The sequence below is a fragment of the Diaporthe batatas genome, assembly GCF_019321695.1.
Source record: "Diaporthe batatas strain CRI 302-4 chromosome Unknown Contig00004, whole genome shotgun sequence".
Classification (NCBI taxonomy): domain Eukaryota; kingdom Fungi; phylum Ascomycota; class Sordariomycetes; order Diaporthales; family Diaporthaceae; genus Diaporthe; species Diaporthe batatas.
This window is the reverse complement of record NW_025408551.1, coordinates 290,465-315,936: the sequence shown is the minus strand read 5'-3', so window position 1 is coordinate 315,936 and position 25,472 is coordinate 290,465. Positions and strand designations below refer to the sequence as shown.

Below are 25,472 nucleotides of genomic sequence, written 5' to 3'. Positions count from 1 at the left end.
ACACAAACTTTGCCACTCCCCTGCACTTCTAGTTGGTCTCGGTCGGCCGTGACAGACGAAGCGCATCTTCCTTCCATGGCGGGCAAGGCAGACCACCACCAACACGGTGACTACCCTTATGACCCCGACACCAGCGACTCGTGGCAGACTATCAGCCAGTACCACGCCGACTCCGAGTCCAGCGATAGTTGGGAGACCATCAGCCCTTCCCCTTCCCTCTCCCCTTCCCCTCCTGCCAGGATGAAGAGTCCCCGAAAGCTGTCAAGGCCCCCACGCGTCACCATCCACACGCCCTCCGAGGAGGATCTCCATCAGAGATATGCTGAGCTCCGAGGCCGACGCCCTCCTACTCCCTACGCATATTCGCGTCACTCCAACCCCCAGGACGAGGACGAGCACCAGGACGACCGCAGGGCCAGGAAGTCGCCCGACCACAACCCCTCCGCAGCTGAGGCCAGTACTGCTGCCACAACTGCGGCAAACACTGCTGCCAATACTGGCATTCCTGCACCTCAGCCAGGCCCCGGCCAGCCTTTCGCAGCTGGCCAACAATCTTTTCATTCCTTTCAATCCTTTCAACCCTTCCAACCTTTCCATCCTTGCGTGCCTGGTCAACAACCTCCCTTCCTCTTCAACACAGCAACAAACTTCGCACCTTGCCCAGTCTCTGGCGGCGGCAACAACAACACCATGGCAGAGGGATACGGCAACTCGTTTCCCAACAACAACGGAGTCCACTTCCAGCCCCAGGTGCCTGACACTTCTCTGGGCCCCATGACTCACACGTACCAGCCTCGTTTCGACAACGGCTGCGTCGCCTTCGCTCAACCTGGCATCGTCGTATGTCCGCCCTCATCTTTCGTTTCCGTCCCCCCTCCCACCTTGGCACCCCTTCCTCTCGCCCCACTCCAGCCTGTGCGGCCTGTCACTTTCGCCCCGCAGCCGCTCGTCGTCGCGCCAGCCGTGGCGCCGGCCATGCCTACCTTGATTGCAAGTGCCCCAGTGTATACGACTTTAGGCTACAAGAGCGACGGGAGCATTGTTGCTCCACGCGTCCTTGCTGTGAGACTCGTCACACCCCGCACATTCTCCCCTCTGCCTCGAGGCGCTTCTGCCTTCTCTGTGGATCATCGAAATTGGCGCTAACCAGTCTCTCCCCCACAGGGTCCGGGTCCCCAGCAGTACGCCGTCCACATGCACAACGGCCAGGCCACGGCCCCCATCATGCCCGTCATCGCGCAGCAGCCCTTCCCGCCGCAGCCGATGGTTGTCGGCGCTGGCCCGCCCGTGCAGGGTCCGCCCATGATGCTCGGCCCCGGTGGTGTGCCCCCCGGACAGCCCGTCCTTGTGCATGGAGGACCCGCGCCCGTGGGGATGGGAGGACCGACCGTGATGCCAGGTAACTATCCCGCCCACCCCACTCGGTATCCTGGTCACCATGAGCCTGCCTTGGGCATAGGCCAGACTGCTAGCGATGTCGCTGCCGCCGCTATGATGAACCCCGAGCTCAATGAACCGCAGGATTTTGAGCCCAAAGACAAGAACCCCTCGCGCATGTACATGGTCCGCCAGCTTGACGGAAAGTACATCCAGATGCCGCGCGCAACGATCGACTTTTTCGGAAAGGCGTGCCGTTGGTATGTCACAGACGACGGGGTCTTCTATGCAGTGCGCTTGGAGGAGGCTTAGGCAAAAGGAACATTGGTGAAGGACGAGATGATGGCGTGGCCGAGACAAAAAGTTTTTTCTTTTCCGCAGAGGGAGAGTTCTTTCAGAGGACTCATATCTGCGTTTCATTGACCATGAAGGTCCATATTGGAAGGGTTCGAGGCCATCACTTGATCGGGCTTCTCGGGGTTGTGGACCATCTGCCAACCCCAATTGAAAGGAAACAGTCAGGAAACTTGGCCTTCTCCGAATGCTATTCGGAACATGAATCGAAAAAGGTTGTTTTCAAATTTCAGTTGACATCCACAAAACTATTGGTCTTTGAACATGTGTCTGTGATGATGTGTAGTGGAGTGGTAGTAGTAGTGCAGTGAGTGAACAACAGGTGAAGTGAGGTGCATGAATGAGGCTCAACCGAGGTCTCCAACATGCCCCCACAAGTTCGTGGACCAGCCAGGCCTGGACCCCACCTGCGCAACTTGTAGTTGGGGCACCACTGATGGCGACATCACTTTACTCCCTGCCGCATACTTTAGTATCCATTCCTTCTCATTGTCTCACATCTCCTCTTGTTCCTGACGTGCGGCTGCGTCTCAACTCAGCATCCCACGAGCACAGTCATCTTCCAGGTCATCAAAAAAACAATGCTCATCATAGGTCTGACCGGCGGCATCGCCACGGGAAAGTCGACGGTATCATCCGTCCTTTCCTCGCCGCCGTACAACCTCCCCATCATCGATGCCGACCTCCTCGCGCGCAAGGTGGTCGAGCCAGGCACACCGGGTTACCGCGCAATAGTCGACTACTTCGGGCCGACGACGCCGGACCTCCTCGTGGCCGCCTCCGCAGAGGTGCCCGAGGCCGGGCCGAACGGAAAGGGCAGGCCGCTGAACCGGCCGGCGCTGGGGCGGCGGGTGTTTGGGGACTCGGCGGGGGCCAAGGAGGCGCGGGCGAAGCTGAACGGCATCGTGCACCCGGCGGTGCGCAGGGAGGCGTACAGGGCGCTGCTGCGGGCGTACCTGACGGGCAGCTGGGCCGTGGTCTGGGACGTGCCGCTGCTGTTTGAGGTTGGTACGGACAGGCTGTGCGGGACGGTTGTGGTCGTCGCTGTCAAGGACCCCGCGGTGCAGATGGAGAGGCTGCGCGCGCGGGACCCGCACCTGAGCGCCGAGGACGCTGAGAACCGCGTGCGCAGCCAGGCGGACGTGAGGCTGAAGGCGAGGAGGTGCGAGGCTAGGGGGCAGGGGAGGGGGGTCGTCGTGTGGAACGACGGGGACAAGGAGGAGCTGAGGCGGGAGATCGACAAGGTCATGGTCGAGATCAGGGCGACGAGTCCGTGGTGGTGGAGCACGGCGCTCTGGGTCTGCCCGCCGCTGGCTGTGGCTGCTGGGTTGTGGAGCCTCGCAGTGAATTGGAGGACTAACAGGAGGTGGGAGCAGGGCGAGTCGAGGGAGAGGGCAAGGCTGTGAAGACCTCGGGGACTGATGATGGTGCGAGTCTGCAGGGTTTACGCGTGCTTGAAATCCCAACAAGTCAATACCGACCCAAGTAGGTAGCGAGCAGATGGAAGTGCCACCAAACGGCGCTCCTTCCCTCCCCACCGCAGCAACAGCTCCCCTCTGACCAGGCGCCCACTTCAAAGTTGGCACCTGTGAGCTTCTGGCCCAACTCTCGATTGCAATCCAAACCTCCAATTCCTGCCCTTCTTCTACAACTCGCCAAGCAGTCCAAACACCCATCACAAACCGCCGCCCGGGAGCTCAGCGCCATGGGTCGCGGGGCAGCCTGGCCGCCCAACTCCTTTGGGGAGTGGATGGTCGGACAGAACTTCAAGAGCATCCCACGGCGCTCAAGTCAAACGCAGATCCTCAAGGTCTCCCTCTCTGAAGACGAGGCTTCTGGCGATGAGACTCTCCAGATCACCTACCCAGGACGACGCGGAGCCAGCAGATCAACCAGGCAGGCCACCCCGCAGTCATCATCATCTCGCAAGAAGGTCAGCTTCGATGGCGATCGGAAGCCACTCAAGTCAGCCCTTAAGAAGCAGGCAGCGAGCCCAAGCGAGTCTTCTGACACACTTGTGGAGGACACCTCTGAAGACGATGCGACGACCGAAAAGGATGAGTCGTCAGCCCTTGACGAGAGTGATACTTCTGAAGACGAGGTCTGGGTCAAGAAGAAGAAGAAGCACAGAGGAGACAAGAGGCCAAAGTCAGCGCCCACCTGCAAGAAGGAGACCGATTCCGAAGATTCTTCGGCCGCTAAGGACGCCCTCCCCCACGAGACATGCGACTGCAAAGATTGTGTCAAGGGACGCAGGATTCTCAAGGCCATGATAAAGCTCGATGCAAAAAAGGCAAAGGATGAAGCTTTCAATAAGGGCGACAAGGAGAAACAAAAGGGCAAGCAGAAGGGAGGGAACCCCAAGAACGCCGAAGCGACATCAACGGAAGCCAGCGAAACGACAGAGGCTGAGGCTGAGGCTGAGGCTACAGAAGAGGTCAAAGAAGCGCCTTCGAAACAGAAGAAGAAGAATAAAGGCCAAGCCCAAGAGGGCCAGAAGTCAACCCCTAAAGAGAACAAGAAGCTCTCGCCCAAGACCGTCGAAACAAAACAGGCCGTCGACAAATCGGCATTCAAGCTACCCACATACCCCAAGAACATGGAACCGAATCTCATCATGCCCATAAGGTCCAATGTTGTCCAATGCGAGCACACAATTGAGGGGCCCAACGATCCGAGGCCCAACGCCTTCATCGACAGTGGCAAGGGTATCCTGCGAGTTTACCATGGACCGGTCTGGGGCAACCACACAGGCGAGCTCTATGGTGCTGTCAACCCCTCCAAGTTGTCGCCACTGCCGCCGTCTGCGAGACCTGACATGTGGCACCCTCCTGGCTGGGCTGGACCAGGCCACTATGGCCATTTCCCCCCATATCCACCCCATCCCCATTACCCTTACTTCCCTCCAGGTGGCCCTTCACCTCGAGCACGTCCTGCTGGACCTCCTCCAGGTACACCTGTTGGCCAAAACCCAAGCGGTCCACCTGGAAATGGAATGGGGCTCAGTGGAATACGTTGGCCTGGGACGCCGCCCGCGCTTCGAGCACATCGGGCCCACGAGGAGGCCAAAGAACGATCGCAAGCCACCAAAAACGCGGGGCCCTCGAACTTGTCGCATAAGAATACCCCCAAAGGCAATACTGAAGCCTGGAATTCGGGGGGTGGTAACCAGGGCTGGGGCAACGACGGAAATGCGAACGGAGGTGGCGACGGTTGGGGAGGAGACAGTAAGCCTAAAGAACATGACTTTAGCTTCCTGCATGAGAAAAAGTCCAGTACGTTCATCTGATCCCGTTTTTGCTTTTTCCAGGTTGATCAACAGGTAGCTGACTTTTCCCAGCAAACTCCAAGAGCGCGAAAGGCAGCCAGAGTGGTGGCTGGAGTAAGTATGATCCTAACCCCTTCCAGGATCACTATTCGTGGCTGACCAGTTCCAAGACAACGGCCAAGGTGACAGCTGGAACCAGCAGGGCGGCAACCAAGCAGGTGATAACGCTTGGGGAGAGCAATCAGGAAATTCTGGATGGAAAGATTCTGGGAACAGCGGCTGGAACGACACTGGCGGCAATGCAGCAAGTGGCAACCAGAACTGGGGATCCGGATCTCATCATGGGTCCCAAGGCAATGCCAACAAAACCCAAGACTGGAACGCGCCAGGCTCACACCGGAACAGTCCTCGGAGTGGAAGTGCAAACGGGGGCCAAGGCTGGGGTCAACCAGGCTCAACTCGCAATAGTCCCCGTGGAGAGAACAACTGGGGCGGACCTCCAGGATCCAAGCCAGCTTCTCGCCACTCTGGGGGTGGAAGTGCAAACGGGGGCCAAGGCTGGGGTCAACCAGGCTCAACCCGCAATAGTCCCCGTGGAGAGAACAACTGGGGCGGACCTCCAGGATCCAGGCCAGCTTCTCGCCACTCTCAGCCTCCGAGCAACACTGGTGGCGGATGGGGCGGTGGAGACTGGACAAGTGGCCACGGCAACAATACCAACAAAAATGGTCCTTCAGGCAGTATGCCAGGTGCCTGGGACAACAGCGCAGGACCTCAATCCCGAAAGGCCAGCGGATCCAACCAGCCATCTCAAGATCGGAACGGCCATGGTCATAACAACTCTCCCGCTGCTGGAAACAATGGCAGCCAGTGGGGCGCTCCCCCTGGCCAGGACGGTGGTCAAGGCTGGGGAGGAGGGAGCAACCGAGGTGGAAACCAAACGGACAATTGGAATACTGGAGGTGGAGGTACCGGGGGAGGATGGGACAGCAACCCGTCAAACAACGATGGACCGACGGCCGGTTTCTCGTGGGGGCTCGACGCCGCGAACGACACCAAAGGTGCGGCAATAAATTGGTAGTGGCAGTACTGGGGTCGGCCTAGGTATCCGCCGTGTCGTTGCTGTGGTCACTGGAGGTGACTGAGACTCGTGGCACGAGCATTGAAACGTCGGCGCTCTGGGCCTCTGTATGATTTTACTGTTTCCTTCCTGCTTCTCCCGTTTGCGTTGGTTTTCTTTGCCTTGAACAGAGAGTACAAGGTCGCTGGGCATGAGAGTTGAACGGGTCGATCGCAAGGATGTGACTGATCCGTATCAAGTTGCGCCCATGAGAAGAACACCAATTAGGAACCATGGACCGTTACTAGTTGGAAGTTTTCCAGCCGAGATTGACAAGCAGAGCCGCGTGGCTAGCTAGCTTGCATATCTTTCAGCTAGGTAGGCACTACGGAGTTTGATTAGAGAATTCTTCTTTCCCGATCCAACTAGAAGTCGTGGTTCCTATTGGCCAATCTATCCATTCAAGCAGTCCAGTCCAGTCCAGTCCTGTGGGACAAATTTCGACACCGGCTCTTTGGCCTCCTGTATCCATTCGTCGGGCCGTACCTCCAAGCTAGCAAGTAGGCCGACCACGGCTCCGTCAACGGCACACACACGTGGCGGGCCCATTGGCTTGTGGCCTGGCCTTCAACGGTCTCTGTGACTAAGGTCAGGTCACTTGCAGGCAGGCAGTCGGAGTGACCAGAGTATGAACAAGACTTTTCAGAGTGGCGAGTTAATATTTCGCAAAACTACCTAATAATGCCAGATTCAGCATGAAATTTTGTGTAGCCCACGGAAACCGTTCCCCGCGAACGAAACGAAAATGATAAGCCACGTTGGGTGTCAATCTGTTTGGTGGCAACTGAACTATTCCAATGTAACCAGAATGCATAAACACTGTGAAGAGTGCCTCGCAGGACCGATGATCAATTCATCCCGCCCAGCCGAAAGGAAACAAGACAGGCAGATGAGGCCTTACTCGTCGGAGTCGGAGTCCTCCTCCTCAGCCTCCTCGAGCCACTTGAGGAAGGGCTCCGAGGCTTTGCGGATCTTACGAGAAGTGGCCACGTCGACGTATTTCTTGCTGGCCTTGCCACCCCACTTGGTGATGACTTCCTCAGAGGCGAGGTCATGCTGGTAGTACAGGCCAAGAATCTTGACAATCTTGTCGATGAACTCGGGTTGACCGGCGATACGCTCACCGATGAGGCGCTCGGTGCCGCCCAGGAGAGCCTTCTGGTGACGCTCGGATTCACCGATGATCTACAATCAAGAAGTGTTAGCAACACACACGTCACGACCTCTGAGATTGGGCATGTCAAGCACTCACGTTGTGCAGCATGCTAGCACGCTTGGGGATCTGGGCAAGGATGCGGTCATCGAACAAGGTCATGACCAGCACCTGGACGGTCCGATGCTTGCTCTCAATGCCGAGCTCCTTGGCCTTGACGTAGATGCTCAGGTCTTCAACCTTGTCAACATCGCCCTTCTCGGTGGCCTGCTCCTGGATCCAGTCGCCGAGCTGGTCGTAGACGGTGTTGCCACCGCCCTCGCCCTCCTCGTCCTCGTCCTCGCCGTTGAGGACGAGCTTCTGCTTGAACTCGCCAGGAAGGTTCTGCTGTCGGGCCTTGACGGCCTCCTCGCTCATGTCGACCGCCCATTCGTCTTCCTTGACCTCGACCTTCTCGATCTCCTGAGCCTCAGTCTTGATCTTGCGGGTAAAGGCGTCATCGTCGCTAGCGATCTCGCCGTTGGCATCACCGCTGTCCTCAAAGTTCTCCTTCTCGCCGGAGTGGTTGGAGTTGTCATCGTCGCCACTGCCGCTTCCGTTGCCGTTGGCCTGGCCGTTCTGCTTGGCCTTGCGGGCAGCCTTTCGCTCGGCCTTGTCCTTCTTGCCCTTCTTGGGCGTGTTCTTCAGGATGAAACCGCTGAGCTTGTGGCGCAGGTCAACGTCAGAGCGCTGGCCGCAGGCCTTGCAGTCAAGGATGATGTGGCCATCCTTGATGTTGACGACGGTCTCTGGGTTCTTGCACTTGTGGCACAGGACGAACCTCTTGATGAAGCCATCAAGGAGGTCCTGGAGCTTGGGAGACTCATGGGCACCGTTGATGATCCAACGGTCATCCTTAGGATCGATGTTGGTCTGGGCGCCAAGCTCGAAGCCGAAGTACTTGATCAGGTAGGAGCCGGGGCGGGCGAGGGACTGAGCAACGCTGCTCAGGTTGACGATGACGGTCTTGATACCGTTGCCCTTGCCCTCGACCTTTGTCTGAAGGCGCTCCATCTTGTAGCGATAGAAGGGGTCGCTGACATCGCGGCGAACGTTGAGAAGGGGAGCCATGGTTGCGGATAGAGTCTGACGACTGTACGGTAGAACTTTGGCTTTCTAGGGATAGACGAGAGGTGATTTTTAGATCGAGGCGGTGGGAGCGGCAAGTGAACCAAGTTATTGGACTTGTATAGACTGAGGTGACATGAATCCTGCGCTGGGGAGGCGAGTAGGAGACGAAGAGATGGCGGGCAGAGCGAGCCAAGGCGTTAATGGTAGACGGGGCTTTGCTTCAACATAGGACAGACCTGTATGTTAGGCTGGTAGGTAGGCATGAACATGAATGCGTCGGGCGCTTGTTGTCTATTCTGCTCAACCGTCGGGGCTGGGATTGGGGCTACAAGGCTTCCGCGGGTTGCGAAAGAGCTGTAGCTTGAGGGGAGGGTCGGAGTGTCGGTGGACGGGAATTTTGTCGTGCTGATACATAAACAGCTTCTGTGTCTTGTTCCTGAGACGTGGGGTGTTGAGGGGGGTTTCTCGACGACTCCTCCAGAGGGGATGAGTTTGCAGCGTCGATGAGTGACTTGTCACTGTTGACAGTCGGTGAAGAGCCAAGGGAGAGCGGAGCAGGACCGACGATGACTCGGGCTGTGGCTGCGAGGAGGAATGACCGTACTCGTAGGGAGCAGGCTTCGGGAGTGGCGGGGCTGGCTTGGGTTCAGGCGAGGGGGCCGAGACGGAGCTGTGCGGCAGTGATGGGGGTGGGAATGCCTCGATGAATCAATCCGACGCAGATGCGGGCTGTCGTGGCGGTTGATGGGAAAACTACCAGCGCAGGTGTGGGAGTGCGATGGATGATGAGTTGAGAAGTCGAGTGGTGTGTGCGAGGGGAAGAGGAGGGAAGAGGAGGCACGTTTTTGTTCCCAGGCAGAAAATTGGAGACTCTTTGAAAAAAGAGAGAACAAAACGGGCCAGCAGGCCAGACGGGCAGGCTGTGGTACTGTGGACCCACCGTGCCACCCACGCCCGCAGCCGACTTAGTCAGGCGGGCAGGCGGCAGGCGGCCACTACGGGCGAGGCCACCCCTCCAAAGTCACTCACAGTGCCGCTGCCCGCCCCGCCGTGACTTGCTACTAGAATAGCCGTCACCTGAGACGTACCGTTCGAGAAGGAACGGAACGGTCGCTCCTAGACGGGCCAGCCTGGCTGGGCCAATTTGGCCCTGGCTGGTGAGAAAAGGCCCCAGCGTGCCAGGCGAGCCAACGTGGGCGGCAGCTCTAATGAAAGGGCTGAACGCAAGCGGCTATCCTGCTACCGTGTGCGAGAGACTGTAGCTGTTAGCGGTGCGTGCTCGTATGAGGCCCCCCGTCTCCAACAAAAGTCGACACCGAACCAACCAGACTCGCTCGGTCTGATCTGTCACACTTTCTGCCTCGTTATGCTTTTGCCTAACCGCCCTGCTGCAGAATCCCCAAATAAACCTTGAATAGCCCGCCGGGCACCACCTCGTAGAGTAATTCCTCGGCCTCACTATATTGCCGGCCACCAGTAGCAGGCAAATATCATGATTCAATGCCCACAGCCAAACACATTGTGCATCTTCGTGACAGGTCAGCCCTGCAGCTAGCCGATGTCACACAGCCTGCACTCATCACCTGGGCAGGCTTGGAAGGCTGAGTGGTTCAAGATGACTGTTTGGCCTCGGAGCCCCTTGGTCATCTCCTGCATGTTACAAACTGAGTGACTGCCTAGCTGCTTGCGCTTCCAACAGAGCCTCCCAGCCCAGATCTCAAACATTTTGGTGTGACTGGTCCACCCAGCCTACAGCATAGCATTGGGCGGTTGCTTCGGAGTCTTTTGTATGCGGGATAGCCCCTGTTGGTATCACTTCCGATATACTCCAGGATAATGTATCAGTTACTATATATGGGCACATACATACTTTTATATATGTATAGATTCAGGAATGAACCGCAACAGACACTTCTGCCCTAATGGCCTGGACGAGATCAGCTGGTCCGACATCTCCATCTCCGCCGCAGACATGCTTGGGTCCGGGAGCGTGCTGAACGCAGAATACACATCCCTCAGCAGGATCTTCATCTCAGCGAGCGCCAGATGCTTGCCCACACATCCCCGGCCCCCGTTTGCAAAGGCAAAGAATGATCTCCTCCTCTCGGCGTCCCCTTCCCGTACGAGCCATCTGCCTGGGTCAAACAGCTCGGGCTCGGGGAACACCGTCTCGTCGATGCGGTGGACAGAGTGTGCCTGACAGCTGACGATTGTCTTCTCGGGTATGAAGTGTCGGTCGATCGTCCTGCCGCCCTTGGGCACGTAGCGAGGCAGGGACATGGGGATGGCCGGAAAGCATCTGAGCCCCTCCATGACAACAGCGTCCAGGTACGGAAGCTTATCCCACGCCTCGGCAGCTCCCGCGCCACGGAGCTCCTCCCGCAGCCTGTCCTGGAACCCCCGGGAGCGCGGCTGGCTGAGCTCCCACATGAGGAAGCAGAGGGCGTCCCCGGTGGTGTCGATCCCCGCGGCCATGTGATCCAGGCACTCGGCAGCGATGCTGAGGCTCTCCAGGTCCCAGGACTTGTCGCTCAGCCTGCTCAGGAGCGTGAAGCTCCTCGCATCGTGGCCCCTGACACTGTTGTCCAGCACAAACTTATCCGCGAGGGGTGTCTCCCTCGGCGTGGCGCCGAACAGCCTCAGCACGCTGCCCATGACCCTGTGCGCCGCGGGGCTGTAGTACCTTACCAGGCGGTTCTGCAGCGAGGAGTCGAAGGTGACCTCCCGCATGATCTCCTCATCCTCGCAGCTCTGCAGCGAGTTGGCCCCGAACGGGTGGAACAGGTGGTGCGACGCGCAGTCGAATGCATACGAGTGCAGGGTGATGTACAGGTCCAGGGTCCCGCGGCCGGCCCCCGTGGCGCTCCGCCGCACCAGCTCCAGCAGCCGCGCGCTGCGCTCCTGGATGCCGCCGAGGCTCTCGGGCTTCATGACGTTGCTGTTGGCGTAGCGGTCGGCCAGCACGCGCTTCCGGCGGGCGTGGTCCTCCTTGTTGAGGGTGCTGAACATGGTCCGGCGGCCATACACGGTGAACAGGTCGTAGAACTCGGTCTTGTCGTAGCCGCTGCCGCCGGAGCAGTAGATCTCCTTGACTGCCGCCGCCGAGGCGAAGGCGACTTCCCTGGGCGCGATCCGCACCACCGGCCCATAGCGCAGGTGCAGTGCGTGGATGTGGCGCGTGCGATTCGCGTTGAACTCGTGCCACTTGAGCGGGAGCGAGGTGAAGAGCGTGTACCATGGCCCGGGCACGCTGGCGAGCGGTGAGCGAAGGCGTTGTAGGACGAATATGCCTGCGAGTAGCAGAAGCGAGGGCCAGACGATGACGGGAGAAAGGAGCAGCATGGTCGTCAACTGGTCCAGGTCACGAGCTGCTCAGGGCCTGCTCGAGCTCACGTTCAGATGTCAACCTCTGAGGGTCTCTGTGCTGTCGCCCAAGAACGGCTCCCACCCTCCTCGTCAATGTGTGCCGAGACGGGTCGCCGGGGGACGTCACTGCGCAGTCGTCTCGGCATCTCTGATCAGGCACAGCCCGGCCGGCAATTCGGCTCCGAATCGGAGGACCACTGAATATCGGGTAGATGGACTAAAATGGACCAAGAATACAGCAACTGACTTCTCTACTAATAAGCCCAGCACCAAAGTGAGGCATCCATGGATCAGCCCACTTGCATTTTACAATGCTTGCTCCTTGGAATCTCCGATGCGGTGAGGGAGTGGTGCATCTGAGACCGCTTTAATGAACCCTTGGGAAAACATTGGGAGATTGGAGGAACTGAATCTTGCGATAGATATTACTACTGATGATTCATATGATCTGTCTGGAACGAAGCCCATGGCACCAGCAGTGGTGACTGAGACGGACACCCAACAGTACTAATGTACGACTTTATATCAATCTTTCCATGCCTCGTAGACCCGTCCAGTAATTAACATCACTCTAACTTGAACCTTATCATATGAGATCCCTTTTGGAAGAATGACTGATTGCTCAGACAGGCACAATTCCGGGTTAGCACGAGATTGTCGGATATGGTTGTTCTTGGAGTCATCCAATGGAAAAGTGTTGCCATAGGCGGGGCAGTACTAGTTTGGACTTTGCATGTGCTCGCTCTGTCGAAGGATGGCCGGCCACAAGGGGAAGGGGCCTTTGTGATACGATCCCTGTTCGCAGGTTAGTGGGCCCTCTAGAAGTACAAATCTAACGAACTCTGAAGGAGCAAGATGTTGAAATTCTGTCTTGTTTTCCTATGAAGGGTTCCCACGGTGGGCAATCAACATGACAGGGAGCTAGCTCTTGACATCAATAGTCACCCGGCCACCATCGCTCCTTGCACTTGTCCCATAAATCCTATCTGTCGGCACGAAGCTTTGCCAATTCATACTTGAGCATACCTAAGTACCTAAGTACATGTGGTGAGCATTGAGTGGAGCTCACTAACCAAAACTGAACCCAACAAAGGAGTCCTAGGAACCCGTTGGTGGAGAAGGATTCGGTTGAATGTTGTGCTCTCGTAAGCATCGAGCTCATCTCAAATCCCTCCTCCGCATTTTATGCTTGCTCACAGTCCAGAATCGCGGAAAATACATCAGGTGAAATCTCTCCTCATAAAGTCTGGTAGAATACTTAAGTACCCAGTTATGCCGCCAAGGCTAGAGTCTCACATCTTTGGTGGGCTTCAAGGCTACGTCGGTCCAGACCTTGAGATCCTGACTGATAAGCACGATGCCCGCTTTCATGAGTACTCCAAGAGATGGTCTGACATCGACCGAAAAGTCCCAGCAGCCATAGTTCTGCCCCGGACAGAAGAACAGATACAGAGCACGGTATGCTGGCTGACTCCGGGCCCTGGTCATTGGGCCTTTTTGAAGTTGGGAATTTTGACAGTATTTTAGGTTCATTGGGCCGTCAAGCACTCGGTGCCTTTTGTCGCCAAATCAGGCGGGCATAGCACCTGGTCGACGATAGGAGAGGAGGGGTTCATCATCGACCTGAGCAACTATTCTGGGATCACGGTAGACTCATCAGGGCCAGTTGCGAAGCTCAGGGGCAGCATTCTGTCCAAGGCTGTCGCCGTGCACCTTGCGGGAAATGGTTACTTTGCCGGTATGATTAGACAACCCTCTCCATCATATGATAAGAGCATCTCTGATTTTGTGTTTACCCAGCTATTGGCAATGGAACTCAGGTCGGGGCTATCCCATATTTCCTGAACGGAGGGGCCTCAATCACCACCTCCCTCACAGGTTACGGCTCGGACCAGATTGTAGCCGCGCGCATGATTGATGCGCAGGGAGACCTGGTGGAAATCACGCAAGAGAGACAACCAGACCTCCTCTATGCGATCCGAGGAGCAGGCCAGTTCTTCGGGCTCATAACAGAGCTGACAATCAAGGTCTGGCCGCTGACCGAGCTCGGTAACGACAACGGCGTCATCTGGAGCGGGCGCTTCGTCTTCCCCATGGAAATGGCACTGGAAGTTGCACAGGCGATGAAATACATCGTAGAAGATGGCACCAAGGCCACGGCTGGCCTGCTGATGACCTCGTGCCCGCCGCCCGCCCGGAAGCCTGCTCTGGTGGTCGCCGCGAGGTATATCGGCAACCCGGACGACGCAACGACCGCCTTTAGTGCGCTTTATGAACTGAAGCCAATAATTGCTGACGGCGGGCCTGTTCCCATACAGAATGTCAGTGATGGCCGAGAAGCACTGGAGGCCAAGGGCGGCTTCAAGACATTTGGTACCGTGGGTTTGAGGCGCTTCGATATCGAGAGGTTCCTCGCCACCATCGAGGTGTGGAAGCGCCTCATGGAAGAGTGTCCCGATGCCATCAACACCACCTTCAATTTTCAGTGGGACTCGCGCCCTCCAAAGCAGCCTTCCTTTGAGTCAGCCAACTCTCTCCATGATATCAGATTCTGGCAGTAAGTCCGACCCAGGCTGATCAATATGCCCCTGCAAGCTAGGGAGCTTGTGCTAATTCTTTGGTGGCCCACAGGAACAACATAATTTGGTATACTGACGCTTCGAGCCACCAAAAGGTTGCCCAGCTAAATGCAGAGTGTATTGCCATCGCAAGAGGCCCAGACCGGTCCGAGTATGCCGACTTCCAAAACGCAACCAGGACTGGCCCCATCGAACTTCGTTTCAGAGGCAAGGGCAAGTTGGAAAAGCTCCAGTCACTGAAGATGAAATGGGACCCTGAAGGGGTCTTCACCGGGCAGTTCATGAACTAGGTTTCTCCCGGAGTCGTTTTGGTTGTGTCCACTATTACCTCACCGAGGTCATCGTTGAGCTAGGTGGCAGGGGCGTCTGTCGGCCAGACTGGTGACTTGAGCAGCACTCATGTAGCCGATTCGACTTGACGGATCCCATACTGGGATGTCTACAAAAACGGTGCTACATAGACCAGAGAAGGCCTCTGAGGGCATACGAAGATATGCGTGTCAGTTGCCGAATTGGCAAGGTCGCAGACCGTTGTTGATAGAACTTGACTTGCTGCTTTCTACTGTATTCATGATCGAATTTCTTCAAAATCTAAGTATGTGTGTGTGTGTATGCTCCGGCTTTACCCAACGCAACTCGGCTCCTTGATTGATGAGCCGCGACATCTTATGGACAAAAAGCAAGCAAGTCGCTAATCTCATGGGAGCAAAGAACAGCCATGCAACACACTCATCTCTTGATACATTTCGTTCCGCGATCCAAGATCCTAGTCTTCTCCAGACCCACTGTCTTCTAAGATGGCACCGCCGACACCATTCGCCGCCGCCGACTCCTAGTATCCATAAAGACGGGAAAAGCGCCTAGACGACCAAGTCCAGGGTGTACTCTATCTCCCCGTGGGCTTGTTGTTCTCCTCGGCAGACAAGTCTCGTTCGACCATCTCGATTGATGTCAGGCTGGGGAACCTCTTGGAGAAGTCGCGGACGTAATCATCCTTCTCCTCAGCCGTCATATCCAGGACTGGCTGGCCGGGGAGGTCAGCGGCTATGAGTGCCTCCAACTTGCCCGTTTGCCGCATCCCGGTGGTGCTCATGCCCTGCTTGGGCGGCGACGACGACCTGAGCGTGTGATTACTGCTGCTGCTCGTCAAGGTCTTATTCAGATGTCCTGGCTTTGGTGGCGCCGTCGGTCTGTGTACAGGGTCTTTAGGCGGCGGTGTGGGTTTTGAGAAATCCGGCCCTGCCGTGCCTGCAGCTCGATTGAGGGAGCTGGAGCTGGACATCGGACGAGGCGCTCCCGTGGAGCCTCCGCTGCTACCAATCGGCTTGCGCGGTATTTCTGGTCTCGTATCGGGTTGCGCAGAGCTCGCGGCGGGTCTCGTGTATTGGCCATAACCCTCTGCCGTCTTCTTCACATTTGAGGACGACCGTGCGTTCTCATCCAAAAGACTTTGCACCTTGTTCTGTATTGCGACTGCCCTTGAAGAGCCACCGACAGGAGGCGGTCCAGGTTTTGCTCCCCCACGCTGGGCAAGCCGCGCGCGGTATTCAGCTTGCGCAGCAGCAACCCTTCTTTCTTCTTCCTCAAGCTGCCTCTGCTCTATCTCCCGGCGCATTGCTGGTGTCAGCTCGTCGGACTCACCGTGGACCTGACCATCATCACTTCGACCGTCCGTGGCTTCCGACCCAGCGATTGGCGTCAGGTCTCTACGCTCCATGACCTTGAATGGTGAAGGAGTGCGATCTGGAGGCGGTGCTTCGGACTGGCTACCTTCAAATCGTTTGAAAGCATCGCCAAATTTCCCAGCGAAGATAGACTTCTTCCCGAGATTAGAAAGACTGGATCGTTTGCCTTCCAAACTCTTCCGCGGCTGAGTGTCTTCCATCGAGCGGAGGAAGTCAACATTCGATTCGATATTCATGTCGTCGTCAAGTAAACTTGGTGACGGTGCTCTTTCTGCAGGAGGCAGTTTCGGCGAGGGAAGGACTGGGGAGCCTAATGGCTTCGAGTTCTTCTCCTGCTCGCGAAGGAAATCCAAGTTAGACTCGAGATGGGTGCTCACTGGGCGCGGACGTCCAGAAATCGACCTCGATTTTGTGATGGGCTCCAAGGTTTCCAAACTGGGCCGCCCCCCTTCAAGTGAAGGCCTTGACGAGGACGGTTGCCGAGAGTGGCCCTGGAAGGACGATATGCGAGGGGATGCGGCAGGCCGCAAGGCCGGAGACTCCGTGCGGATTGGCAGTGGAATGTCCTGAAGCGGTTGCTGGGGCTGCTGCTGCTGTCTCGAGACGCTCGAGGACCGTCGGTGGTCGTTTGGGGGGAAGCGGTATATCTGGTACTGCGACGGAGTAGTAGAGGCCTGCCGTTCTGGAGGTGGAGTCGTCATCGTGCCCGTTGATACCATATTTGAGCGAGCGGGAGTAGATTGAAAACCCTGGGCTGAGCCCGAGGAGATGGCTTGCAGCTCTGGTGTGTTCTTGATGATAGCTGATGCGCGGCTCATCTCGGTAGGTTTAGGGGGAGCAGACGAGCTCTTCACTGGCTTCATTGGCAGAGTAGACTGCCTTTCTGGCGATGACGAGGGCAAGGTGGGGCCGCGGTTCACATCGACCGATATCCTACTGTTTGATGGCGGCTGCGAGAGCTGGCTCTGAGGCACGACAAATGCCTCATCTGCTACATTTCCGCCATCCTTCTTCGGAACCGTTGGCGAACTGGAACTGTCAAAGTCAAAGGCAACGCCCTTTTCATGCAATATCGAAAACTGATCGAGCGTTGGAAATCGAGTCGACAGCTCGTCGCCACTTTTCAAACTGGCATTGGCGTCTAGCGCAGCGAAAGGGTCACCGTCAGTGCCCGCCATGGGCGTTGGCTTCGGAGATGGGTTCGGGCGCGGAGCCGAAGCCTGTGGCCTGCCCCGCCGCATGGGTTGGATATCCGGTATGACTGCCTCATGCTGTGGTGGTGGCGAGAACACAGCTCCGACAACGGCAGCGGCGGGTTCTTGCCGAGGGGCTTCCTGAGGCCGTCCTTCCGACCTCGACTTCCCTGTGTAAATCTAGATGTCGTGTGAGCGGGAAGCGCAGCTAGGGGGTGTGCGAAGGCAGACCATACATCTTTAACGGGAACCTCGCGGCCCTGCATGGCACAGGCTTCCTTTAGGACTTGATAAATGTTTGGCCTGGCCTGCGGATTCTCCTTTAACATGGATGCTGCAGCGTTTGTTAGCCTCATCCTCACCCAGGCCTAATCTCCCCAGGGCCATGACGCACCAATTAGCCTTTTCAGCCCATCCGAGAAGGCTGGGTAGCTGGGAAACCTGTAGCTTGCATTGAGGATGGCAAGCTGGCCCTGCTCTTCAAAGGGGGTTGTGTAGTAGCACAGCTTATACAGCAAGACGCCTAACGCCCATATATCTGACTTTTCGTCGATAGGTTGCTTTCGGTACACGTCGATCATCTCCGGGCTCCTGTATTGCATGGTCGTGTGCTTCTGGACATCCTCCTCCACCAGCCGACAATCGACGACAGTTGTTGGGGCAGCTCTCGGCGGAGCAGCGGAGCCGAAATCGCACAGCTTGAACTTCTTTTTCGAGGCCGTCGCATTGATGAGGACGTTCTCGACTTTCAGGTCGCGGTGGAGTAATGGGGGCTTCAGGTAATGCATGCACGCAACACCCTCTGCGACGTCGGTAAATATCTGGAGGATCTCGGGCTCGGTGAGCCTGTGCTGTAGCCGAGTGTTCATGAAATCGATCAGGCCGCCGCCGTTGCAGTATTCCATGAGCAGGAACACCTCGTAGCCGCCGCCCCTAAGCTCTGAGGCGTGCGAGTCGATGTAGGTGACGATTGGGCGGTGCCCCTTGAGCCGCTTCATGGTCTCAACCTCGGTGCGCATGCCTCGCAGGGCGTCCTTGTCCGGGACAGCAACACGCTTCAGCACGGCCAGGTCCGTGCCGTCGACCGGCTTGGGCAGCTTGACGAGGTAGACATGGGCGAAGCCTCCCTCTGACAGGTACTTCTGGATCACCACGCGATGGCTGCCAACCTGGATCTTGGTCCCGGGCGCAAAGGTGCCGACAGGAGCGCCGGAACCTGGCACCACCGGAATAGGTGCGCCGTAAGTGACTGCCTGGCCATGTCTCGGGGCGGCGACCGGCGCAGGGTGGCCGTAGGAAGCCATCGCGGTGGCTTGGTCTCTGGGGGGGTATTGGGGAGCCTCTCTGAGCCTGAGGCTGGGCCGAGTATCGAGCAGGAAAGGGGGGGGGGAGGAGGGGGAGGAGGAGGAGCGGCGTCGAGGGAAATGGAGGTGGGACTTGGGCGTTGAGGGCAGCGTCGGTGGAGTATAGGGGTCGCTTAGGTAAAGGGATATCGGGGTCGGTGTCGGTGTCGGCGTCGGCGGCGGCGTCGAGAGCGGGTCGCAGCCTAGATCAAGAACAAGGCACAGGCGGGCAGGCAGGGTGGATTGGTCGAACACTGGCTATAACGATGCCATCGCCGTGCGGTGCATCTATGTCTTGCTTGGAGAGGGAAGGGGGCAGGAAAAGCGGCAGGAGTTGAGTGTGCTTGGCTTGTGCTTGGCTGGGCTGAGTAGATGCTCAGGACTTGTCGCTGTCCGCTGTTCGCTGTTGCTGTGGCTGCTGTCGTCGCATGGGGCCGAATGCGTGTCGTGACGCAAGCTCAACCTGGCTTCATTGGTATCTAAATGCGCATGCAGTATTGCTGTACGGAGTCTGGCACCCCACCCACCCAGGCAGCCCAAGACATAGTACTCCGTGCCATATGCAGCAGCTTGGTCCCTGATGAGTTGGCCGGCCAGCTGGTTGGGTGCCTGGGCAATGCCTCCTCCCCCTCAGCGCCCGAGTCCCGTGCTGGGATCAGCCGCCAGCCACTATGGGTCATGGCACACGCCAGCATGGGCGCTAGGAGCACGCATAAACTTGGGTCATTAACACGATTAGGTTCGAGCCCGTTGTGGTGCCTGGCCTGAACCTGACAGCCCTGACTTGAACGTCACCCAAGTTGGACCCTGAGATGGGCATGGGCGGCCGGAGTCCTTATGTCAGATCAATACACACGGTGGTGGGGGTGAGTGGCTTTGTCACACTGGTCCTCTAACTTCATCTGATATGCGATCCTCCCCACAAAACACAAATCAACACCATCTCCTGTGGATCGACGTGCCCCATCACAACCAACCAGCCGCCTTCCAACGAGTGATAAATTGTTATTGCGAACCCCCCTGTGCCTTGCTTGCCTTCTATCATACTTCCTTGAAGGGGGCTATCCCGGGATGCTGTCCGGGCCGTCCAAGCTCTTCAAAAAGCTGACCACTCTGCCCCCTAGCCAGTCTTGGGATGCTTCGGCATCGACAGTGTGGTTTGCCCCAGGGATCAAGCCCGATAGTTTGCTCATGGAAGGACAGAATGATTTCCACTTGGCCAGCAACTTTTCGAAATCGACAGTCTTGGGTACATATTGATCCTCAGCAGATGGCACAACCATGATGGGCTGTTTGACCCGGCCCCAGATTGCAGCGAGCTTCTCATCAGGAATGTCCGACGAAAAATAATCATCGTCGCCGCTGAGAGGAGCGCAAGTTGTCAGCCCGTTGCGTTCATGTCTACCTGGAATAGCCGCGCAACTCACCCAACGCTTGCCAAAGAATGAAGCCGATACGCAGTCACAGGCCAGGGGAACGGTGGCCGGGATAGTTTCGACTTGGGAACGGCGTCGTCTTTTCTGCCGTCCTTGATCATCTCGGCGGCAAGTGCGACCATCCTATCCGCCTCGTCTTTGCCAAGGTCCACGGAAAAGCCCTCCCGATCCGAGACCGAACCCTGGAGGATGAAGCCATCTACGGGTTCGTTCTGATGTTTCTCATAGTCGGCATACTCAATGCAGTCCTGTCTATGGTGAGTGATGCGCAACGTTAAGCGATGAGATAGTTCGCACCTACCTGTGAGCCTGTAGAGTGGCCCATGAGAACCACCTTCTCTTTGCCAATGCCTCGTAGATACTTGACCAGAGAGGATATGTCTTGAACATCCTTGGTCAGGTTGTTCCATCCGAAGCCGCAGAAGGACGAGCGTATGCGGATCTCAAAGACAGAGTAGCTGAGGCCCGCGTCGGCCCCGATCTTGGCAGCAACTGTTCGGATGTACGGAACAGTATGAGGCCCATCACCGAGGCCCCCAACGAAGATAAGGGCGTTGCGAGCTTGGGGCGGGCCCAGCTCGTATGCACACGCGTGCTTGACTTTGGATGGGTACGGATGTACCGTGACAGAAAAGGGCTTTGCGGCCATGATCGCGAGGGGGCTTGCCAAGACGGTTGATGATTGATGATGCAAGACTTCTTTCGGCTGGCGTTCAGGTGCGGGTTATCAAATATCAAGTTGCTTAATAAACCGCATGCCGCTTCAACTTCTTGACATGCATGTGCATTGGATATGCTGCTTCTACAGTGTAGACGACGGTGGGCCGTAACGGTTGCCTGGGTCTTCGCACTTTCCAGACCGTTTCTAACCGGCCCCGCCTTGGCGGCAGAGTCTCGTTCCAGCGAAACGCCGCCTGCCACTACTGCTGAACCCAGTCTCGCGCCCTGGATCTCAGGTGCCTCAGGCTGGTGCAGCGCCCGCCCACACATGCTTAGTAGGTACCTAGGTGCCTAGGTAGGTAAGGACAGGCTGCACCAGCGCGGCTCATCCTTGTGGCATTTTGACATCTTTCTGACAAATAAGCCTGTGAGGCTCTCATGATACCTTGAGAGTCACTTATTCTCCATCTTCAAATCTGATCGCAGCAAAAAGACGCCCGGCCCGGGCAGCAAGGGCATTCCGGTCGAGATGGCCTCACAGCTTGGCCCAAAATCCGAATTTACCCCGTCAGCGAGGAACCAATTCTTTGCAAAGGTGAGTGACGCTGCCTCCTGCCCAGCGATACCCATTAACCCCACGATCCTCGCTGACCCGCAGTCAGCTCAAACCCGTCTGTGTAGAGATCAGCAAGCTTGCCCTCCAGGGCAGCAAGGGCCAGGACAAGACCGTCGCCGCCAAGCGGCTGCAGGAGTTGCTGAACCAGCTGAATGGCATCCTGGAAGACCAAATCCAGTACGATGCCACCCTGCTCGATGACAAGATAGCAGAATATGTGTTCTTTCCGCTGTCACATCTATTGCGACAGCGTGATGCCCTTCCTATCCGGGTGATCGAGACCATCATCAAGTCACTCCGCCTCCTGATCCAGCACGGCTGGAAGTCCAGAATATCAAAAGAGCTGTCGCAGCAGCTCCTCATTCTTTTGACATTCATCGTCGGCGGCGTGCCGGGCAAGGAGCAGAGCCAAACTACGAAGCCCGAGGAGACGATCCTGGAGGGGTACAGGGCTCTGACGGCTCTGATCAAGGCGGCAGGGCTGTCGGCGAAAGATTCTCCGTTGACGGACGCGGACATCATCCCGTCGTTTGGACACTCTGTATCGGTCATACTGGATGGAGTCACCGGCGGGAGCACCCCTGATATCCAAATTGAGGCTCTGCGTGCAATTCTGGCTGTGTACACGACTATCAAACAGGACGATGTGTTGGCTGCTTTCTTTCCTGGCACCGTGTCTTCGCTGACCCGTGCCCTCTCCCCACCTCTGTCGACCAGGGCACAGAGGCGGGTGCTGGTTAATTCTGTCAATGTTCTCAGGGTGGTGCTTACCAAAATCCTTGGAGATCTCAAACGACGAAACTTGCTCCGGCAGGTGAAGACGGACGGCTCTGGACTCGGCGACGCGGCCGACGACAAGGACGGAGGCAAGGCGCTGACGGCTTCCTGGTTGAGGGCCACAGCTGCGCAAGTGAAGGCTGCTTTATCCACTGTTCTCAAGCTGAGAAATCATAGCGACTCAGACGTTCTGAGATCCATGAATCGGCTCTGCATTACCCTCTTGGACGAGTGTCATTCCACCCTGTCGGATTGCACTTCGATGCTTGTCGAGAGTGCCATAATGCTCCGCGAAGAAGACAATGAACAACCCAGCCTCGGAATCGATGTCCTCGGGGATGAGAGGACAGGGTTTTACGGTACTTCGCTTCAAGACCTGGCGACAATTTATCCCGAATTGTTGGATTCTATCAATGCCACGGTGTATAACTGGATCACTGGCATGCCGCGTATGATGCAGTCTAGCGATGAGCGGGTGAAGCAGCAAGCAATCCGCAACATCATCAAGGGGAACGAGCTAGTGTCTGCGCTGCAGATCCAATCCGCGAATCTTCACGAGTCACTTTCCTCAGCTTTGAGGGACAGCGTTGTGTCCCTGATTCTCAACTCAAAGAACCCAAAGATCCAGAATGAAGTCGAAGTGGACGAGAACTTCTGGCGAAGTACAGGCATGGTAGAGACAAGCAAGGGCCTACAGACATATCGACCAATCCTACTGCCCCAAGAAAGCCAGCGGGGCACGAGGAAAGACATTGCGAATCTTATACAGAACGTTGGCTCAGCATCACAACAAGTCAAGCTAGCCGGTGAAATGCTCCCCTTCATCCTCGAGACCAGTGGCGTCGACCAGATATCCGCCTACTGGCTCTCTTTCGAGCTCCTCAAGGCTTCCTTCACCAAGACCTCCGAAGTTGATGACTTGCTGGACCTCACGGACGCAGCGCCAGATCCATCCTCACCTGAAGATGCAGAGTCTGTCTTCGATGAGCTCTATTCCTTTTCAGTCTCCATACTTGACTCGCACTCGGACGCGGACACCGACGAAGTGGACTGGCGCCTCGAGGCCATCGCGATGGAAGTCACCGCCTTCGCTGGCCATCGTCTCGGCCATTCCTTCCGCCCGGAACTCATAGACGTGCTCTACCCCGTGGCGACCTTCTTGGGATCCCCAATACCGGAACTCAAAGGTCACGCGATCGCGACTCTGAACAGTCTCGCTGCGTCGTGCGGATACGGTAGCGTGTCTGAGCTGATCATCGACAACGTGGATTATATGGTGAACTCGGTCTCGCTGCGCCTGAATCAGTTCGACGTTTCACCTGCGTCAATAAAGGTGCTCGTAATGATGATCCGCCTCACGGGTCCGAGCCTCTTGCCCTATCTGGACGATGTCGTTGCTGGAATCTTTGCTGCCCTAGACAGCTACCATGGATATTCTTCCTTCGTGGAGAGTCTCTTTAGCGTCCTTTCGGAAGTGGTCGAGCAAGGCGTCAAGTCCGACAGGCTACTGATAGAGGACGGAAAGGACAAGACAGTGAACCACAGGAAACGGCAACTCGAGTCCAGTGGTATTGATGACACAGTTGCCTTTTTGGACAGACGAGCGAAGAGAAAGCGGGAACCAGAGGATCAGGGAGACGTGGAGGAAATCATACGCGACTATCCGAAAGAAGCGTGGAAGTCTGCGAAAGACGAGCTTGATGCTTTTGAGGCGAGGCAAGATGGCGAGGATGAGTCTGAGGATCCAGGTTCCAACAACAACGAGGAAGTGGCTCCCCCCAAGACACCTGCATATACCCTCCTCGCCAAGATCACATCCCTGACGCAGCATTATCTCACATCACCCACACCGACACTGCGGAAAAAGCTGCTCGACCTGCTCTCCAAGGTCTCATCAGCGCTAGCGCCTGACGAGAACGCTTTCCTCCCGCTGGTCAACGACGTGTGGCCCGTCATCGTGAGCAGACTTCACGATCCAGAGCCATACGTCGTCATATCGGCGTGTGGGACACTGGCCGCACTATGTGAAAGCGCAGGCGACTTCCTAGGCTCTCGAGTCAAGACAGAGTGGTGGGATGGGCTGGGGAAGTGGTGCTTCAGGATGAAGGACGAGGCGCGAAAGAGCAGCAGGAGTGGAGGCGGCATGGGCGCACCCAAAACGTCGAGAGGCACCATGCCGGGCGGACAACACAGCATCGGCGGCGAGGATAGCATACTGATACCTGTTCGGGGAGGAGGAGTGGGGGATTCCCCTGGCTCGGGCCTGCAGCTCGAGGCGCCGGGATCTCGCACGGTGTCAAGTGGTCTCGGCAGGTTCGCATCTGCGGCACAGACTTGGAGCGCAACGGTGTCGCTTCTGATCGCCATAGTCTCATTTGTGCGGGTCGAAGATGAGATGTTTGAGCAGATTCTGGGCTTACTAGCGGACGTGCTATCGCGCAATGAGGAGGCCCGCAGGGCTCTGGAGGTCGTCAACCCTGATGCGGTCTGGCTGGCCTTGTACGAGAGGGGCCTCGCTGAGCCAATGCCAGCCCCAGTCTTTGAGGGCGTCACCTTCGCGCGTGTAGATAAGATCGGAGGCTGAAGGGGGTGGTCAGTCGGCCTTGCCTGGGAATTTTGGATTGATTGCGCAAGAGCACGTGTAGATCCAATGATCTGGGGACTTTCACCGTACAATACAGTTGTAGCTACGCATGCCACGCATGCCGCCTCCAATAATAAGGGCATGGCTCGCTCACTCGCTCATCCTCTACCCAATCCCGTCCGCGTACCTGAGCCTGTGGTGGTAAGCTCTCCAACCGTGGCTGCCATCTGTGGTCACTGTGGGGAACAGGAACGTGACATCCCGTCCTGGAAGGGTCAGGGAGCCATCCATGACAACGAACGGCCTTCGATGCATCGTTCTGGAAGAATGCATGGAAGCAGTACCATACTACCAGCACATCACCATAGCGTGGTGGCCACACAGCCGTCTCTTGGGCGCCAGTGTGCTGCATGTCGGCAGACTGAGGCCGGACAAGATCAATGACCCCATGCTCCGTCTGTACCTGCCTTTTCAGGCTTCAGATTGATCCGTAGCTTCGGCCAGCGCTAGCCACAAGTGTGGTCGTGGCCTCGAGTTGAGAGATATGCACCATTTAGGCGCGAAACGGACCATCCTGCCATGGGTGCCATTGGTCGACACGCGCGGGGGATGAGATGGAGGGGGCAAGTAGGCAGGGGGGGGGGGCGGAGAAGCTTCCGCGGTAGGAAAGGCTGGGCACGCGACCCGCTGCTCTGAATCGCCTCACTTGTGCCAGGAATGTGCCGCAATGCTAGCGTCTGGCAGGATTACGAGCGGCCAGGCGGCTCGGCTTGTTAGGAGGACTGCATGGAAGGCTTCCAGAAGGGTGTTAGCAAGGCCCGGCCAGCTGCAGACCGATCCGGCGAATTGGA

At 57.1% G+C, this 25,472-nt stretch overlaps 9 protein-coding genes across 9 annotated transcripts; 5 read left to right on the top strand and 4 right to left on the bottom strand.

Moving 5' to 3' along the window:
• Window positions 1-75: 75 nt before the first annotated feature.
• On the top strand, window positions 76-1,689 carry KVR01_004255 (uncharacterized protein; the record flags this gene model as incomplete). Its single annotated transcript, XM_044781796.1, has 2 exons — window positions 76-1,122; window positions 1,165-1,689. 2 exons carry the CDS (start codon window positions 76-78, stop codon window positions 1,687-1,689), a joined length of 1,572 nt encoding a protein of 523 aa, XP_044646419.1.
• Window positions 1,690-2,312: 623 nt separating this feature from the next.
• Window positions 2,313-3,137, top strand: KVR01_004534 (uncharacterized protein; the record flags this gene model as incomplete). Its single annotated transcript, XM_044794238.1, has 1 exon — window positions 2,313-3,137. One exon carries the CDS (start codon window positions 2,313-2,315, stop codon window positions 3,135-3,137), a length of 825 nt encoding a protein of 274 aa, XP_044646698.1.
• Window positions 3,138-3,436: 299 nt separating this feature from the next.
• On the top strand, window positions 3,437-6,080 carry KVR01_004810 (uncharacterized protein; the record flags this gene model as incomplete). Its single annotated transcript, XM_044786759.1, has 3 exons — window positions 3,437-5,006; window positions 5,072-5,113; window positions 5,170-6,080. 3 exons carry the CDS (start codon window positions 3,437-3,439, stop codon window positions 6,078-6,080), a joined length of 2,523 nt encoding a protein of 840 aa, XP_044646974.1.
• A 207-nt stretch (window positions 6,081-6,287) lies between these two features.
• Window positions 6,288-9,541, bottom strand: KVR01_004236 (translation initiation factor eIF5). Its single transcript, XM_044792916.1, has 2 exons — window positions 7,372-9,541; window positions 6,288-7,304 (listed from the first exon to the last, which is right to left on the bottom strand). The coding sequence occupies exons 1-2, from the start codon at window positions 8,380-8,382 to the stop codon at window positions 7,017-7,019; spliced, it is 1,299 nt and encodes a 432-aa protein (XP_044646400.1). The 5' UTR covers window positions 8,383-9,541; the 3' UTR covers window positions 6,288-7,016.
• Window positions 9,542-9,905: 364 nt separating this feature from the next.
• Window positions 9,906-11,826, bottom strand: KVR01_004475 (uncharacterized protein). Its single transcript, XM_044784404.1, has one exon. The coding sequence runs from the start codon at window positions 11,722-11,724 to the stop codon at window positions 10,255-10,257; it is 1,470 nt and encodes a 489-aa protein (XP_044646639.1). The 5' UTR covers window positions 11,725-11,826; the 3' UTR covers window positions 9,906-10,254.
• Window positions 11,827-12,875: 1,049 nt separating this feature from the next.
• Window positions 12,876-14,807, top strand: KVR01_004839 (uncharacterized protein). Its single transcript, XM_044788380.1, has 5 exons — window positions 12,876-12,893; window positions 12,953-13,206; window positions 13,276-13,486; window positions 13,549-14,305; window positions 14,380-14,807. The coding sequence occupies exons 1-5, from the start codon at window positions 12,881-12,883 to the stop codon at window positions 14,615-14,617; spliced, it is 1,473 nt and encodes a 490-aa protein (XP_044647003.1). The 5' UTR covers window positions 12,876-12,880; the 3' UTR covers window positions 14,618-14,807.
• Window positions 14,808-15,213: 406 nt separating this feature from the next.
• Window positions 15,214-18,509, bottom strand: KVR01_004419 (uncharacterized protein; the record flags this gene model as incomplete). The annotated part of the gene is made up of 3 exons (XM_044789875.1): window positions 15,214-17,385; window positions 17,442-17,539; window positions 17,600-18,509. 3 exons carry the CDS (start codon window positions 18,507-18,509, stop codon window positions 15,214-15,216), a joined length of 3,180 nt encoding a protein of 1,059 aa, XP_044646583.1.
• Window positions 18,510-19,609: 1,100 nt separating this feature from the next.
• KVR01_004578 (uncharacterized protein) lies at window positions 19,610-20,633 on the bottom strand (the record flags this gene model as incomplete). The annotated part of the gene is made up of 3 exons (XM_044790117.1): window positions 19,610-19,910; window positions 19,976-20,232; window positions 20,286-20,633. 3 exons carry the CDS (start codon window positions 20,631-20,633, stop codon window positions 19,610-19,612), a joined length of 906 nt encoding a protein of 301 aa, XP_044646742.1.
• Window positions 20,634-20,959: 326 nt separating this feature from the next.
• On the top strand, window positions 20,960-25,444 carry KVR01_004712 (uncharacterized protein). Its single transcript, XM_044785019.1, has 2 exons — window positions 20,960-21,239; window positions 21,307-25,444. Exons 1-2 carry the CDS (start codon window positions 21,174-21,176, stop codon window positions 24,619-24,621), a joined length of 3,381 nt encoding a protein of 1,126 aa, XP_044646876.1. The 5' UTR covers window positions 20,960-21,173; the 3' UTR covers window positions 24,622-25,444.
• Window positions 25,445-25,472: the final 28 nt, after the last annotated feature.